This window comes from Silurus meridionalis, chromosome 17, assembly GCF_014805685.1.
Source record: "Silurus meridionalis isolate SWU-2019-XX chromosome 17, ASM1480568v1, whole genome shotgun sequence".
In the NCBI taxonomy this organism is placed as follows: Eukaryota; Metazoa; Chordata; class Actinopteri; order Siluriformes; family Siluridae; genus Silurus; species Silurus meridionalis.
Window position 1 is genome coordinate 10043666 of NC_060900.1, and position 12751 is coordinate 10056416.

Here is a 12751-nt window from a genome sequence, read left to right on the forward strand (position 1 = left end):
CTCTCATAACAGCAGACATTTCTCTGGCTTCTTCTCTCTCTCTGTAGCATCCATTTCCCCTTTCTACTTGTCATTTGCAGTTTTGCTGGTTCTACTCCTCTTTTTCTTCCTATCTTCCTCTCTCTTCTTTTTCATGATCTCTACAGTTTAAACAAACACATCTATCAGAAGACCTTACAAAAAACAAACAAACAGACTTATAATGAAAGCATATGCAATAACTTGTGTGTGGTAATAAAAAAAAAAGAGAAAGTTGAATGCAATTATCAGTAAGCTAAATTTTGTTTCTCATCACAAACCATCGGATAACTTTAACAAGCTTTCACGAAATGGTAGTAAAATCTAGGTAAATAACTTATTTTACACACACTTTTATCACACAGTGTGTTTTGTTTCCGTCTGTGCAGCCTAATATTGCAGACTAGTGCATCATAAAATTAAGCGGTGGAAAAGACACCCGTCATTGTTCTCAGAGTGCTTTAAATGACAGGTGGCCATATGGATGGCGATGCTCCAATACGTGATGGAACTGTAGGGATGGTGACTGATTATATACCTACTGTCTGTAGGGTTAAGCATAGTGTATGGGTTGTAAAGCAGATATTGTTTTTCTACAACACATCAGCCGCAAAAGAACTGTGAGTAAACTGTCACAGCATGTTTATCGATTCTACAAAACACCTTTCAAATTCTTCACTTTTAAAGGGGCAGCTTTTCTTTCTCTCTCTCTTTTTCTTTTAAATGAACTTGTGTTATTTATTTAAAGCTCTAACATAGACGCAGTCTTTCAAAAATGTTAATGCATTTTTTTACAGGCTTAAATTGTGAGCTTGCACCACCTAGTTCCTGTGAATGTTGCTTTAGAAATGACATCATGGACAAAAGAACAGATTAGCACACACCTAGTGCCTACACTTTCAGACATGCAGTCAGAAGAAGTGATGTTTTCCAAGTTTAGGAATTATTCTCGATTTTTCTCCTCGATTTCATCTTCCCCATAGGGAACCTACGCAACAGTGTATAAGGGGCGTAGTAAACTGACTGATAATCTGGTGGCTCTAAAGGAGATTCGGCTGGAGCATGAAGAAGGTGCACCATGCACTGCTATTCGTGAAGGTAATACATTTACCCTCATACAAACCCTTATTACTGGTTAATGTATAAAGGCAGCTTTACATATGCGTGTAATTATGATAATTTTTTTTTTCCGTCCTTTTGTTGTGCTACTATTCAGTTTCCCTCCTGAAAGATTTAAAACACGCAAACATTGTCACTCTGCATGACATCATTCACACGGACAAGTGCCTAACCCTGGTCTTTGAGTACCTGGTGAGTAGATAAAATTAGGTGAACATCTGTGTCTGTTGTTGGTGCAAGTGGTTTTTCTAACATTGTTGTTTTTTTTGTTTTTTTTTTATCAATATCAAGGAGAGAGATCTAAAGCAGTATATGGATGACTGCGGGAGCATCATGTGTGTTCATAATGTCAAAGTAAGTCTTCCAAATAAAGTCAAGTTAATGAATATTGAAGGAGTTGTGGTAGTAGATCAGAACCAGTATACTATAAAGGAACTAACTTAAAGTGGAAAAATAAAACTATACTTACCGTCCATGGAATGTGCTTGTTATTGTCTCTCCAGATTTTCCTTTTCCAGCTGTTGCGTGGATTAGCATATTGTCATAGTCGCAAGATTCTACACAGAGACTTGAAACCCCAAAATCTGCTCATTAATGAAAGGGGAGAGCTCAAACTTGCTGATTTTGGTGAGTAAACACTAACTACATGTCCACATACACTTACCTTCCATGCATTTTTATATATATATATATATATATATATATACACGTATATGTGTATTTATGCACTTGTCCAATCAGACAATAAAGTAACAGTGGCACAGTGAAAAAAATCATGCAGATGCAGTCTCGATAAGCTGCTTAGATAGCTGCATAAATGAACAGGTATAGATATACCTGTAAAGATATAATTACATGACATTTTATTATTAATTATTACATTACATTGAGACATATTACAAATATTATAATAATGTTATAAAAAATTGCAGATAATATTAACTATAAATAGAGACCTTGAGAAGGTAAAGTGTATGGTGTAGTTAAGACTGTTACAGGGACCTTTACCTTACTGACTCTATAAATATTGTCTTCTGTGTTCCAGTTGGGCTTCTTTCATGAAATATTTACCTTGCATAATTTTAGGTGTGTCAATGTATTTTAAAGCTAGTCTGAAGGATAATTTTTTATTAAAATTTTTTGCTTTCGTTTAGAATGTGTTCAAAACACAAATAACTTTGATGAATATTGTTTTTTTAAAGATACTTTTCTATTGTAGTTCAGTATTATTTATGTTCCATAAATGCTTCATTGCTTTATGATGGTTATTTTGTTGTAGGATTGGCTCGAGCCAAGTCTGTACCAACAAAGACATATTCTAATGAGGTGGTCACACTATGGTACAGACCACCTGATGTGTTACTAGGGTCCACAGAGTACTCCACTCCTATTGACATGTGGTGAGACACACACACACACACACACACACACACACACACACACACACACACACACACACACACACACACACTTGCTTGTACCTACCAAAGGTGGACATCTTAGACTCCCAATGCTCACTGATACACGTGGGGAGCAAAGGCTAGCCCGTCTTGTGCAATCTCATAAAAGAGCTCTGTAGCTTAAAGTAAAAATGCATTAATTGCATTTATTTATAGTATAAATAAATAGTTAATGCTGGATATGATAAAAAGGTGTCAGACCACACATCTTGTTGTATATGGGGCTGTGTGGCGCAATAGAAGAAGGCCCGGCCTGAATCATGTTAAACCTCTGGGTGTGCGTGTGTGTACATCACTAACCTGAGGAAGAAATGGCACCAGGATTCACTATAAGAAGAAGGCAAACCTGCAGAGGCAGTGTGATGTATTTCTGTGAATGTTGCTTCAACAATTACCACCTGCCTATACATTGTTGCAGACCAATGCACTCCTTCACGGTTACAGTATTCCCAAATGACACTGGCCTCAGTGAAAGACGACTCGTATTCCATTTAGTTTAATGTTTCTGTGCGTAGAGATTTTACAATGAGTCATAAACCCAAACAGGTGGTTACAGATGGTTATATTTATAGCCAACAATGTCTGCATGGTCTGCAAAAACCTTGGGCCACAGGGTGGAGTAGAGGTTACAACTGTGTTTATGTATTTCAAGAGGTTATCCTGAAATTATAGGGTGGCACTGTATCATCTTGCCTCCAAAATGTTTTCTTCAAATAATAGTAACTCAGTATATTTTTATAACAAAAATATATGTCACAACAACTCAAATGAATCAAGGAAATGATCATAAATCGGTTCATATGGGTTATAATAATTAATTATTGCTAAAAGGAAAGACAACTGGTGCCTAAAAACAAATTATACAGTAATACTTGGTACTCGTCGGCTGCTAAACTCATCAATTATGGTACTCGTCATGTTGACAATTGGAAAATGTTTCGCCACTTATTCTCGACACATGCTTGGAACCCGCAATGACACTCGTGAGAGCTTCAGTCTAGCAGTAAAACAGCTGCATGGAGTGTTTCATGTTCGCTTGTGAACAGTGTCATCGAGTGCCTTCCAAAGCTTTTTTTGTGTGTTTTTTTGTTCATTTTAAGCCTGAATCATATACCACACTAAATGGGGAGGGTGGTAGCTTAGTGAGATCAAATAACAGCCACACCAAACTGCCACTCCTGGGCCCCTGAGCAAGGCCCTTAAACCCATAGCTAGAGTATGTCACTCTAGATAAAAGCACCTCCCAAATGCCGTAAATGTAAATAATGAGCAATTGAAAATGCCTTTATGTATTTTCTTTCGTCCTCATACATTACAGTATAAAATGCATATTTTATGCATGCAGCATAAAAAAATAAATTGTTCGGCACTCAGTAGCAAGGCATTACTATATACCGGACTATTTTTGTAGCCTACTGAACAATGTTCAAAAGGAAAGAATTAGAAAATCTTTAGCTTTAAAACTTTTTTAAATACAAAAAAAAATACAAATGTTTAGTTAAATAAAGGACACATTTTTTTTTTATGCGAAAATTTGCATTTGTTTTAAGAACAATTTTAATTTGTTAAACAGTGTTAAGGAAACAAGTGTTTTATGAAATGTTTCAGTTAGTAATTGTGAATGTGATTAATTCACTGTATGAAAATGAGGAGGTTGTTGTGGACACAAAGATATGCTCTATTGAAATTAAGTTTTGACTGTATTCAAGACTTTACATGATGAGATCATATTAGACACAATTGGAAAAATTATGTTAATGTAACTCAGTTTAATTAGATGGAAATGATTTACTCATTTGAATTAAGTAAATTCTCTGAGTCATATTTTTCCCCACTGCGCGTTTGGACAGATTAAATGTTACACCATCCTTGACGTCCTTCCAACCACTTAACCCTATAACATCAAGCATATTATATTTGATAGATGGATTTTTGAGGCATGTGTGACATTGTCATTAATGTGTTCCTGGAAAACCTGGTATACAATCTACTAAAATTTCGTTTTAGGAAGTAGAAGGCATTGGGATGTTAGATCCAGTATGGCCACCTTCATGTTGTGATGCATTTATTTTGCAGACTTTGCCTATTTGGGAAAAAAAATTTAGTAAGACTAACAATTAAATTGTTATTATTTTATAATTTTAAAATCATATAAAAAATGTGTGTGTCTATAAATAAATAAAATATATATTTGCTTAAATATAATTTGCTAACTAAATATACCGTTGTAAAATAGTATCGTATTTCGGACAATAAGCCTCTACTTTTTTCCCACGTTTTGAACCTAGGGGCTTAAACAACGAAGCGGCTAATTTATGAATTTTTCTTGGGTTTTTCCCGGTTTCACAAACTTCAGGCCGAATAACTGAGCGACATAACATTAGACCAATTAAATTTAGAAAAGATAAACTCCCAAGAGAAATAGTTGTGAAAGGAAGGAGGAAGACAGTGAACAATGACTACTGTTTCAGATACAAGCCGTTGTAACACATTGAGTCAGGGTCATGGGATAGCACGCTAACTCCAGTTGCAACAGAAATCATATAAGCACAGACAGGTTTCCAAAACTCGTGCTCTTTTATTTTTCTTGGCAACAGCGTTATGGGTTAGTCAAAGAAACTTAGAAATGAGCATCAGAAAATAATAAGGACATAATCCTCGGTCTCCACACATGCAGTAATAGCGGAAAAATGTGGCGCCAAGCTATTCCCAAAATACTGCTATGCTCCTAAAGAGAGCGCAACATATTTCACCCGTTACACCGTGTAACAGACACTGTCTTTCGTTAAAGCCTGTGTAAAGTTCATTAGTTTAAATGTAGACAAATGCGGCTTATAGACAGGTGCGGCTTACTTATGTTTAAAATAAAAATCTTTGTCAAATTCAGTGGGTGCGGCTTATATATGGGTGCGCTTTATAGTCCGGAAATTACGGTATTTAAATCTTACATTCATTTACTTTTTTAGGGTGTGAACATTTCCATGTTAATATTTTATTTTTACTAAGCAAATTTTTTCTTCATAAATCCCAGTGATATTAGGAAGCTGGGGTTGGAATGCTCAATAGCCCCAAGTGTGGCAGCTTGCTGATACTGGAGCTTGAACCCCCTGACCCTTCCCTTCAGTAACCCAGAGTCTTAACCACTAAGCTTCCAACTTCCCACTCACATTTGCATTTAGTGGTACTAAAAATGAAATAGTTGCATAATATATCAAAACCATACTGTATTATCTGCTTCCTTGCTTTTCAAATGCACATGAATTTACATACAATTACACTGACCAGGCATTACATTATGAACACAAACTCTGACTCTTTTTAACTTTGAGAATGTTTACTTTCTGCCTAATATATCCCACCCACTAACAGGTGCCATGATGACAAGATAATCAGTGTTATTCACATCACTGCTCATAATGTTATAACGTTATGCCTGATTGTATATGTATTAACTACAGTATATATACCAAATATATAGTGAAGAAAATGCACAGAAGTTAAAATTTCTGAAAATTTCTTTCTGTCACTCCCATTCCTTTAATTGTTGTGTGCAGGGGCGTTGGCTGTATATTCTATGAGATGATTACAGGGCGGCCCCTGTTCCCTGGGTCTACAGTAGAGGACGAACTTCATCTCATATTTCGTATTCTTGGTAAGAAGTGCATTTCCTCTGTACATACATCAGCTGTAGTTTTTATTATTTTTATTTTAGTGACATTTTTATCACAGTTCTATATGTGCTCATGTTAACGTGTGTGTGTGTGTGTGTTGTGTGCTTGGTTAATGTAACCTGTGTCTCCAGGCACTCCTACTGACGAGACCTGGCCAGGGGTCTGCAGCAGTGAAGAGTTTAGGAACTATAACTTCCCTCGATATCGCCCTGAACCTCTTGTCAATCATGCGCCCAGGTGTGTATCTTGTGCAGGTGTGTACATGTATGTAATGCTGTTGCGATTTCTGATTTTTGTGTCTTTGTTTACAGGATAGACAGTGATGGTGATGATTTAATTTTGCAGTTGCTAAAGGTCAGAGCAAGCTGTAATAATAATAATATTAATAATAATAATAATAATGGCTACACATGTAGCTATGTGACAGCAAAGCATTTCCATATTGTTCTGTGTGTGTGTGTGTGTGTGTGTGTGTGTGTGTGTGTGTGTGTGTGTGTGTGTGTGTGTGTGTGATTATGTAGTTTGAGGCAAGGCAGCGTATCTCAGCCGATGATGCTCTCAGGCATCCCTACTTCAAGAGTTTGGGACCGCAAGTTCAGCACCTAGCTGACAGTAAGGACTAAATACTTCAAAGTGAACCAATATAATTGTTTTGTAATACATTAAAGTGGATAATTAGAGAATTTGAGGTTTACACAACATCATAATTTGCTATAATTTGTGTATCATCAGACATAGCTGGCTGAAAGTTACTGCAATGCTCATAACAATCTTAACATTTTTTGAGGTCAAATAAGCTCTTTTCATTTCATAACTACTGTATTCTGCAACAAAAAAAAATATGTAGTAAAATTGCAGCATTTCCAGAAGCTTACATTTCACTTTGACATGTTTCTGCTAACAGCAGTACTCCGAGTACCTGGGCTTCACTTGGAGAATATCTAATAGCACCAGGAACTGACACCAGAAACTTTTTTTTTCACCAGAAAATCATTGTTCAGCTCAAATAGACTTAACCAGGAATAACAACTCTGCATCTTACTGACTCTTGAATGCATTTAAAATCTCAGACTTACTATAAAGGATATATATGGGCAATGAATTATATGCTGAGTATAATCTGTTTTTCAAAAATGTTTACTCTAACAGGTGCTTAAAGAAAATAACTGCATTATATACAAGCTTGTAAAAGATTTTAACATAAGCATAAGTAAAGTTTCACATAGTAAAGTTTGATGTTGACTGTGAAACTTCTCTTTAGCGGCCTCCATCTTTTCTGTGAAGGAGATGCAGCTTCAAAAAGACCCAGGAAAGCGTACAATAACATACTCGGAGTCAGGTGAGTTGAGCTGGTGGCTTGCAAAAATAAACCTTACACTTGCTTGACACTGATTAAGTTGGAAGTGTCATGGTAGTGTAAGTATAGAGCACTGATATGACTGCATCAGATTGGTGTTTTTAAGATGTCATGGTCCTGCAGGGCTCGGAAACAGTCCACACATCTGGCATCATCTAGCCTATGACACACACGCATGAAGAGCTGGAAAACAACTGGTTAAACTGTATAGAGGGAAATGAGTTGAGATTTCAACTGTACTCATTTGCCAAAATACTTTCAAATAATATATGTGCAGTGTACAGATATTATTTGTCTAATTGCTTTTATGTGCAACTAAATGTGTAAAAAAACAGTTCATTGTACAGCTACCTGCTGCATTCAGATTGGGTTTTATGCTGACTGTGGCTTCCCCACTGTCAGCTGATGTAAAATCAGTATTTGTTAGGATGTTAGGTGATGTAAATCTATACAGTCTTGTATATCTACACTTCCGAGTCCATATAGGTGGGTTAAAAAAACGGCTGGATTGTGGTAGGGTCTTAAAAGTGTACATCTGTTGTCTTCCGTGAAAGACCCTGTCTCAATGTTATTTTGTCTTTCTGTCTCTGTCTCTCACCTTTTTTTTTTACTCCCATATATCATTTTGCTTTGCTTTTTTCCACTGTCCATTCCCCTTTTTATAAATCCATGCCCAAATTGCTCCCATTAAGCAATGCCCCATAAGATGGGTCCCATGCGTTTGGAATATTTGCAGAGAGAAGGAGCAAAGTTGAATCCAGCTTCCTCTCCTCCTTCTACTGGCTGACTCATAATACCACTCTGGTAACGAGACTCTCTCTTCTCTCCTGCTCTACAAATCCGTGTTTCATCTTTGTTCCATATAATTGTAAATGACAAATACCTCATAACTGTCCTGTTCATTTTGTCCTGCTAGCAGTCGTAAGTCTGTCCTTATTCTTTTTCCTCTTTTAAAAATTGACAGTTATACAAACTTTGTTTTTATCTAAAAAGTCAGCTATGGTATAAACACATGACGGCAAATCTTTTGCTTATTTTTGTCCAGATAATTATGTATGGCTGGTTGAGCTTTGGTATTAATAATAATAACAATAATAATAACAATAATAATGATTACATTTAAACTTACACAATTAAAACAAATGCTTCTAGACAGCTTGAAATGGATAGAGATTAACCACAAGGTGGCGCCAGATTTCCTAGCTTTTAGTCTCACAGTTTAGTTATTAGTACAGTTTTAATTTAAGGAAAATTACAGTTAGCTTTTCATTATTCAATTATTCACTATTAACTACTAATTCATTAATCACTTGTATTATTATTATCATTATTATTATTATTATTATTTGTTTTCTTTGTTTTTTATATTATATGGAAAACTGTAGTAGCTCAAGAAATACGACCTGAGGATGACTCAAGGATTAGTGTAAAATTATTGTTTCAAAAGTACTCTTTTTCAGAGGGTTTTTTTTTTTTTTATGCTTATGGGCTTCTTTTTTGATTACAGGATCCAGAGCTTATTTCAAAATAACTATATTGTGAATAACTATAGAGTGAAAATTTATTTTATCAGTATTATTATTATTATTATTATTATTTTGCATTTAACACTTTGAACTCTGGATATGTTTAAAATAGATAACAAAACTGATCTCCAATGACAATAGAACAGACAAATGTGAATTGTGTCATAAGGATGAATTCTCTCTTTTTAAATTGTCTTCATTTATCCCATTTCTTTCATCTCTCGCTCTTTCTCTCTCAGCCCAGGGGAAGTCCCGTCGACAGAGTGTATTGTTTTAGAAATGGGTCAGAACTGAAGACATCAAACCTAATGCACAAACACAATACTTAACCCCACCACAACAAAAGGAGGAAGAACCTGAACCCTAGCACCATTTAAAGGAGGAAAAAAGACAAACAGTTGATCTGAGGAAATCTTCACTACACAGTCAAGAAATAGGATTGCACTCTTCAATATGAAATGGAATAGCTTCACTTATAACACATATACAACTTGTGAAGGAACGTTAGAATCATCTAGAGCCGCTCGTAAGGATGCCTAAGTTTATTCTTATAATCAAAGTGACTGACATAAAGAAAGAGGAGACAAATCAAGGACACTTGCATCACACAGAGGGGATAGTAATATACTTTAATGCAGGTCATGCTGTGCAGCCTGCATTCATTTATATGAAACTTAGCAGTATACCTCATTCCTTTCCATGCATCCAGCATTCATTTACACATGTGGTTGTCCATTTTAGTGTGTATATCGGCATGCTGGGAAGATTAGTTGGAGTCTCTCTTTGTGTGTGTGCGTGTGCATTATGTTTAAAACCTTTTAATATTTTAGGGACGTCTCTACCCCTACATGACATACACACTGCTGTGCTGGTACAAACTGTGGTTTCAACTAACCATGGCACCTTACACTAGTTAAGCTCAGGCTGTCTTCTGTAAATTCATAACTAACTAAATGAGCTAGGAGGATGCGAGGCTGAAAGACGATATGGGCATGACACTGAATTTTGCAGTGCATGATCAGCAATGCTGTTTTTATAGTGTGCACTATGTGACAAATCTGAACACTTTGTTTGGATGCTGTCCCAAACAGGAAAGGGTATTACAAGACTGAAAAGTATTACGCGATTTCAAAAGTGCTCGCTAAACGGTACTCGTGTGTATGCAAGTGAGACTTTCTTTTAATGCATGTTCTCTGATTATTCATCGCTTCTTATACTGTGCCCTCCATAATTATATGGGCTCCTCATAAACATGAGCAAAAATGCATAAATAAATAGGACAGCACATGCAATAAGTTATGAGCTAAAAAAATTAAACATGCAGGGATCAATTGTTTTTGATTTTCTTTTTACCTTTTATTACATTTCTTTTCTTCTGAATGTTTTAAGTAGGACGTATTTTCTATAAAATACTGCTTTTAACATGTTCAGCATCTTCAAGTTAGTTTGTGTTGAGTTTCTTACTGTAAATTTAAACAAGATTGGAGAGGGATGTTTGTTCACTCCTCCCTGGAAAATGTTTAAAGTTCAATATTTGTAGGCTTGTGCATACACACTTTCTTTTGAAGTGAGACCACATGTTTTCAGTAGGGTTTAAATACAAAGACTGCAAACCATTGCTTTTAAACCATTCCTGTATTGATCTGGAAGTAGGTATGGCCAAGTCTGAGAATCAGTAAGGATTTCAGCTGAAATATCCCTGTACTTAGCAGATTTCATAAAGTCACAAGGGTCCCAAGGTATCACTGATCCACTGCCATCCTGGATAAGATGCTCAGAAAGTGTATCAGATGCTTTTTCCTATTTTACAGTCTTCTGTTGACAAACATGCTGTTTCTGTTGAATCTCTTCTCATCTTGCTATGACACATGATACAAGTTATTCTACTTGAATTTTATAGAATAATTTTGTGATCAAGATTGTCTCATAAAGGATTTTTTTCCCCTTCAAACTATTCAAAACAGCTCATTATAAAAGTGTCAAATTTGACAATCAAAAAATCTATTCTAAATCTGTGATATAAGCTGTTTTTCTTTTGTTTTGTTTTTTTATTATTTGAGACATCCACCTCCTAACAGTGTGCAAATGGCTTCAAATAGAGTGAAATGTTTTTTTTTTCTTTTCTGATTTTGTACAGCTAAACAACCTTGACTCACATGTGCTGAAAGTTCTCATCGTATGGCTTCTATTTCTTTTGACAGGAAATATTATTTAAGAAATTAGGTCCAATGAAATGGTTCTCAAATTCTTCTGTTGTTTGAATTGAAAGTTGTTCCTTTTTTTCTACATTAATTTTTGCTCAATTTTTTATTTTCTGACAGAGGGCCAATAATTGTGGTGGGCACTGCAACTTCATGATGACTGGTTTTCCTTTTTTTTTTTTTCTTTTTTTTTTCCTTCTTACCCAACACCACTGAACTAAGATTCCTTTTTTTTCCTGTTTATATATATATATATATATATATATATATATATATATATATATATATATATATATATAATATCAATCAATCCATTTTTTATTCAGGTGCATTTAGTGTGACTGTAATGAAAAACACCTTTATTTTACTTATAAGTACCAATATCATTAAGTCATAAATCAGGGATCATGTTTCCTCTATTGGTTCAGGACGCCTGAACAATACAGGAGGCAGCTGACAGTTCAGATGATCTTCATATTACAGTATGTTTGTGGAAACTCACAAATTATGTGTGTGAGGTGAGCATTTCTACTGTGAGTTATGTGCACTGGTGAAACACTACTCAGTTGCTTAGCAAAGCCAAGGACTAAATTGTTTCAATTAATTGTTTTATTTATTTTTATAGATTTTTTTTACATTAATTTTTCATCTTGCAATACTAAAGAAACGAACACATGACTAAAAATGCACAGAATGTTCGATTGCCTTACATGTTCGGCCAAAAATAATTTATAATTTGGAATTGGCCAAATGAGTAATAATGTGGAATATTATGTCTCACTGTTTTGTGTGTTTGTTTTGTTTTGTTTTGTTTAGTTTTTTTCCCCCTCCCCAAATTCGTCTATAACAGCAATATAGTTGCATCGCTTAATAAATAGATTATACAAAGAACTGTAGAGTTCAGTCAATGTAAAATAATTATGTTGAAAAAAAAAGATTTTGCGAAATGCACAAGAGTTTTATCCTTCTGTTCTGCTTTGCTTTTTGAAGCATTGGAAATTCTGCTCATCTCCTTAAATCTGTGTATTTTTAAATGACGCTATGTTAAATTAGTATCAATATTTAATTTTGAGCTCACACGAAATATGTTAAACAGGGTATATTTGTGTCTAATTGCACAGTAAATATTTCCATGCTTAAGAAGCCTTAAAATGGATGATCAGGTCAGTTGTAAAGATAAAGGAACTGCCCAGGAAGCTACTTTATGTGGAAAACATTATTTATTAAACTTTGAAGCTGGAGCTCTGAGAAATCTCAAATAACAAAGCGGAAAAGAAAGTCATCACCCAGATACTACTACAGTCAATACAAACTAAATACTCAGGAGTTCTCAAATTGTCCTAGGACACTGAGGGGGTTACACAGTTCATCAGTTCTTCAAAGATTCAGCCTCCCTGGC

At 35.2% G+C, this 12751-nt stretch overlaps 1 protein-coding gene across 4 annotated transcripts in view; it reads left to right on the plus strand.

Moving 5' to 3' along the window:
* LOC124399942 (cyclin-dependent kinase 17) overlaps window positions 1–12389 on the plus strand; it is a 32653-nt gene extending 20264 nt beyond the window's left edge. For 2 of the 4 annotated variants that reach the window (XM_046871308.1, XM_046871310.1), the window contains 12 exons: window positions 1002–1116; window positions 1235–1329; window positions 1429–1491; window positions 1641–1764; window positions 2417–2537; window positions 6152–6249; window positions 6400–6505; window positions 6580–6622; window positions 6790–6880; window positions 7530–7607; window positions 8318–8429; window positions 9391–12389. In XM_046871308.1, the coding sequence (XP_046727264.1) occupies window positions 1002–1116; window positions 1235–1329; window positions 1429–1491; window positions 1641–1764; window positions 2417–2537; window positions 6152–6249; window positions 6400–6505; window positions 6580–6622; window positions 6790–6880; window positions 7530–7607; window positions 8318–8412 (1029 nt within the window). In that variant the 3' untranslated portion in view covers window positions 8413–8429; window positions 9391–12389. The remainder of the gene's footprint in view (window positions 1–1001; window positions 1117–1234; window positions 1330–1428; window positions 1492–1640; window positions 1765–2416; window positions 2538–6151; window positions 6250–6399; window positions 6506–6579; window positions 6623–6789; window positions 6881–7529; window positions 7608–8317; window positions 8430–9390) is intronic. The other 2 variants (XM_046871309.1, XM_046871311.1) reach the window with 1 other exon arrangement.
* The last annotated feature ends 362 nt before the right edge of the window (window positions 12390–12751 follow it).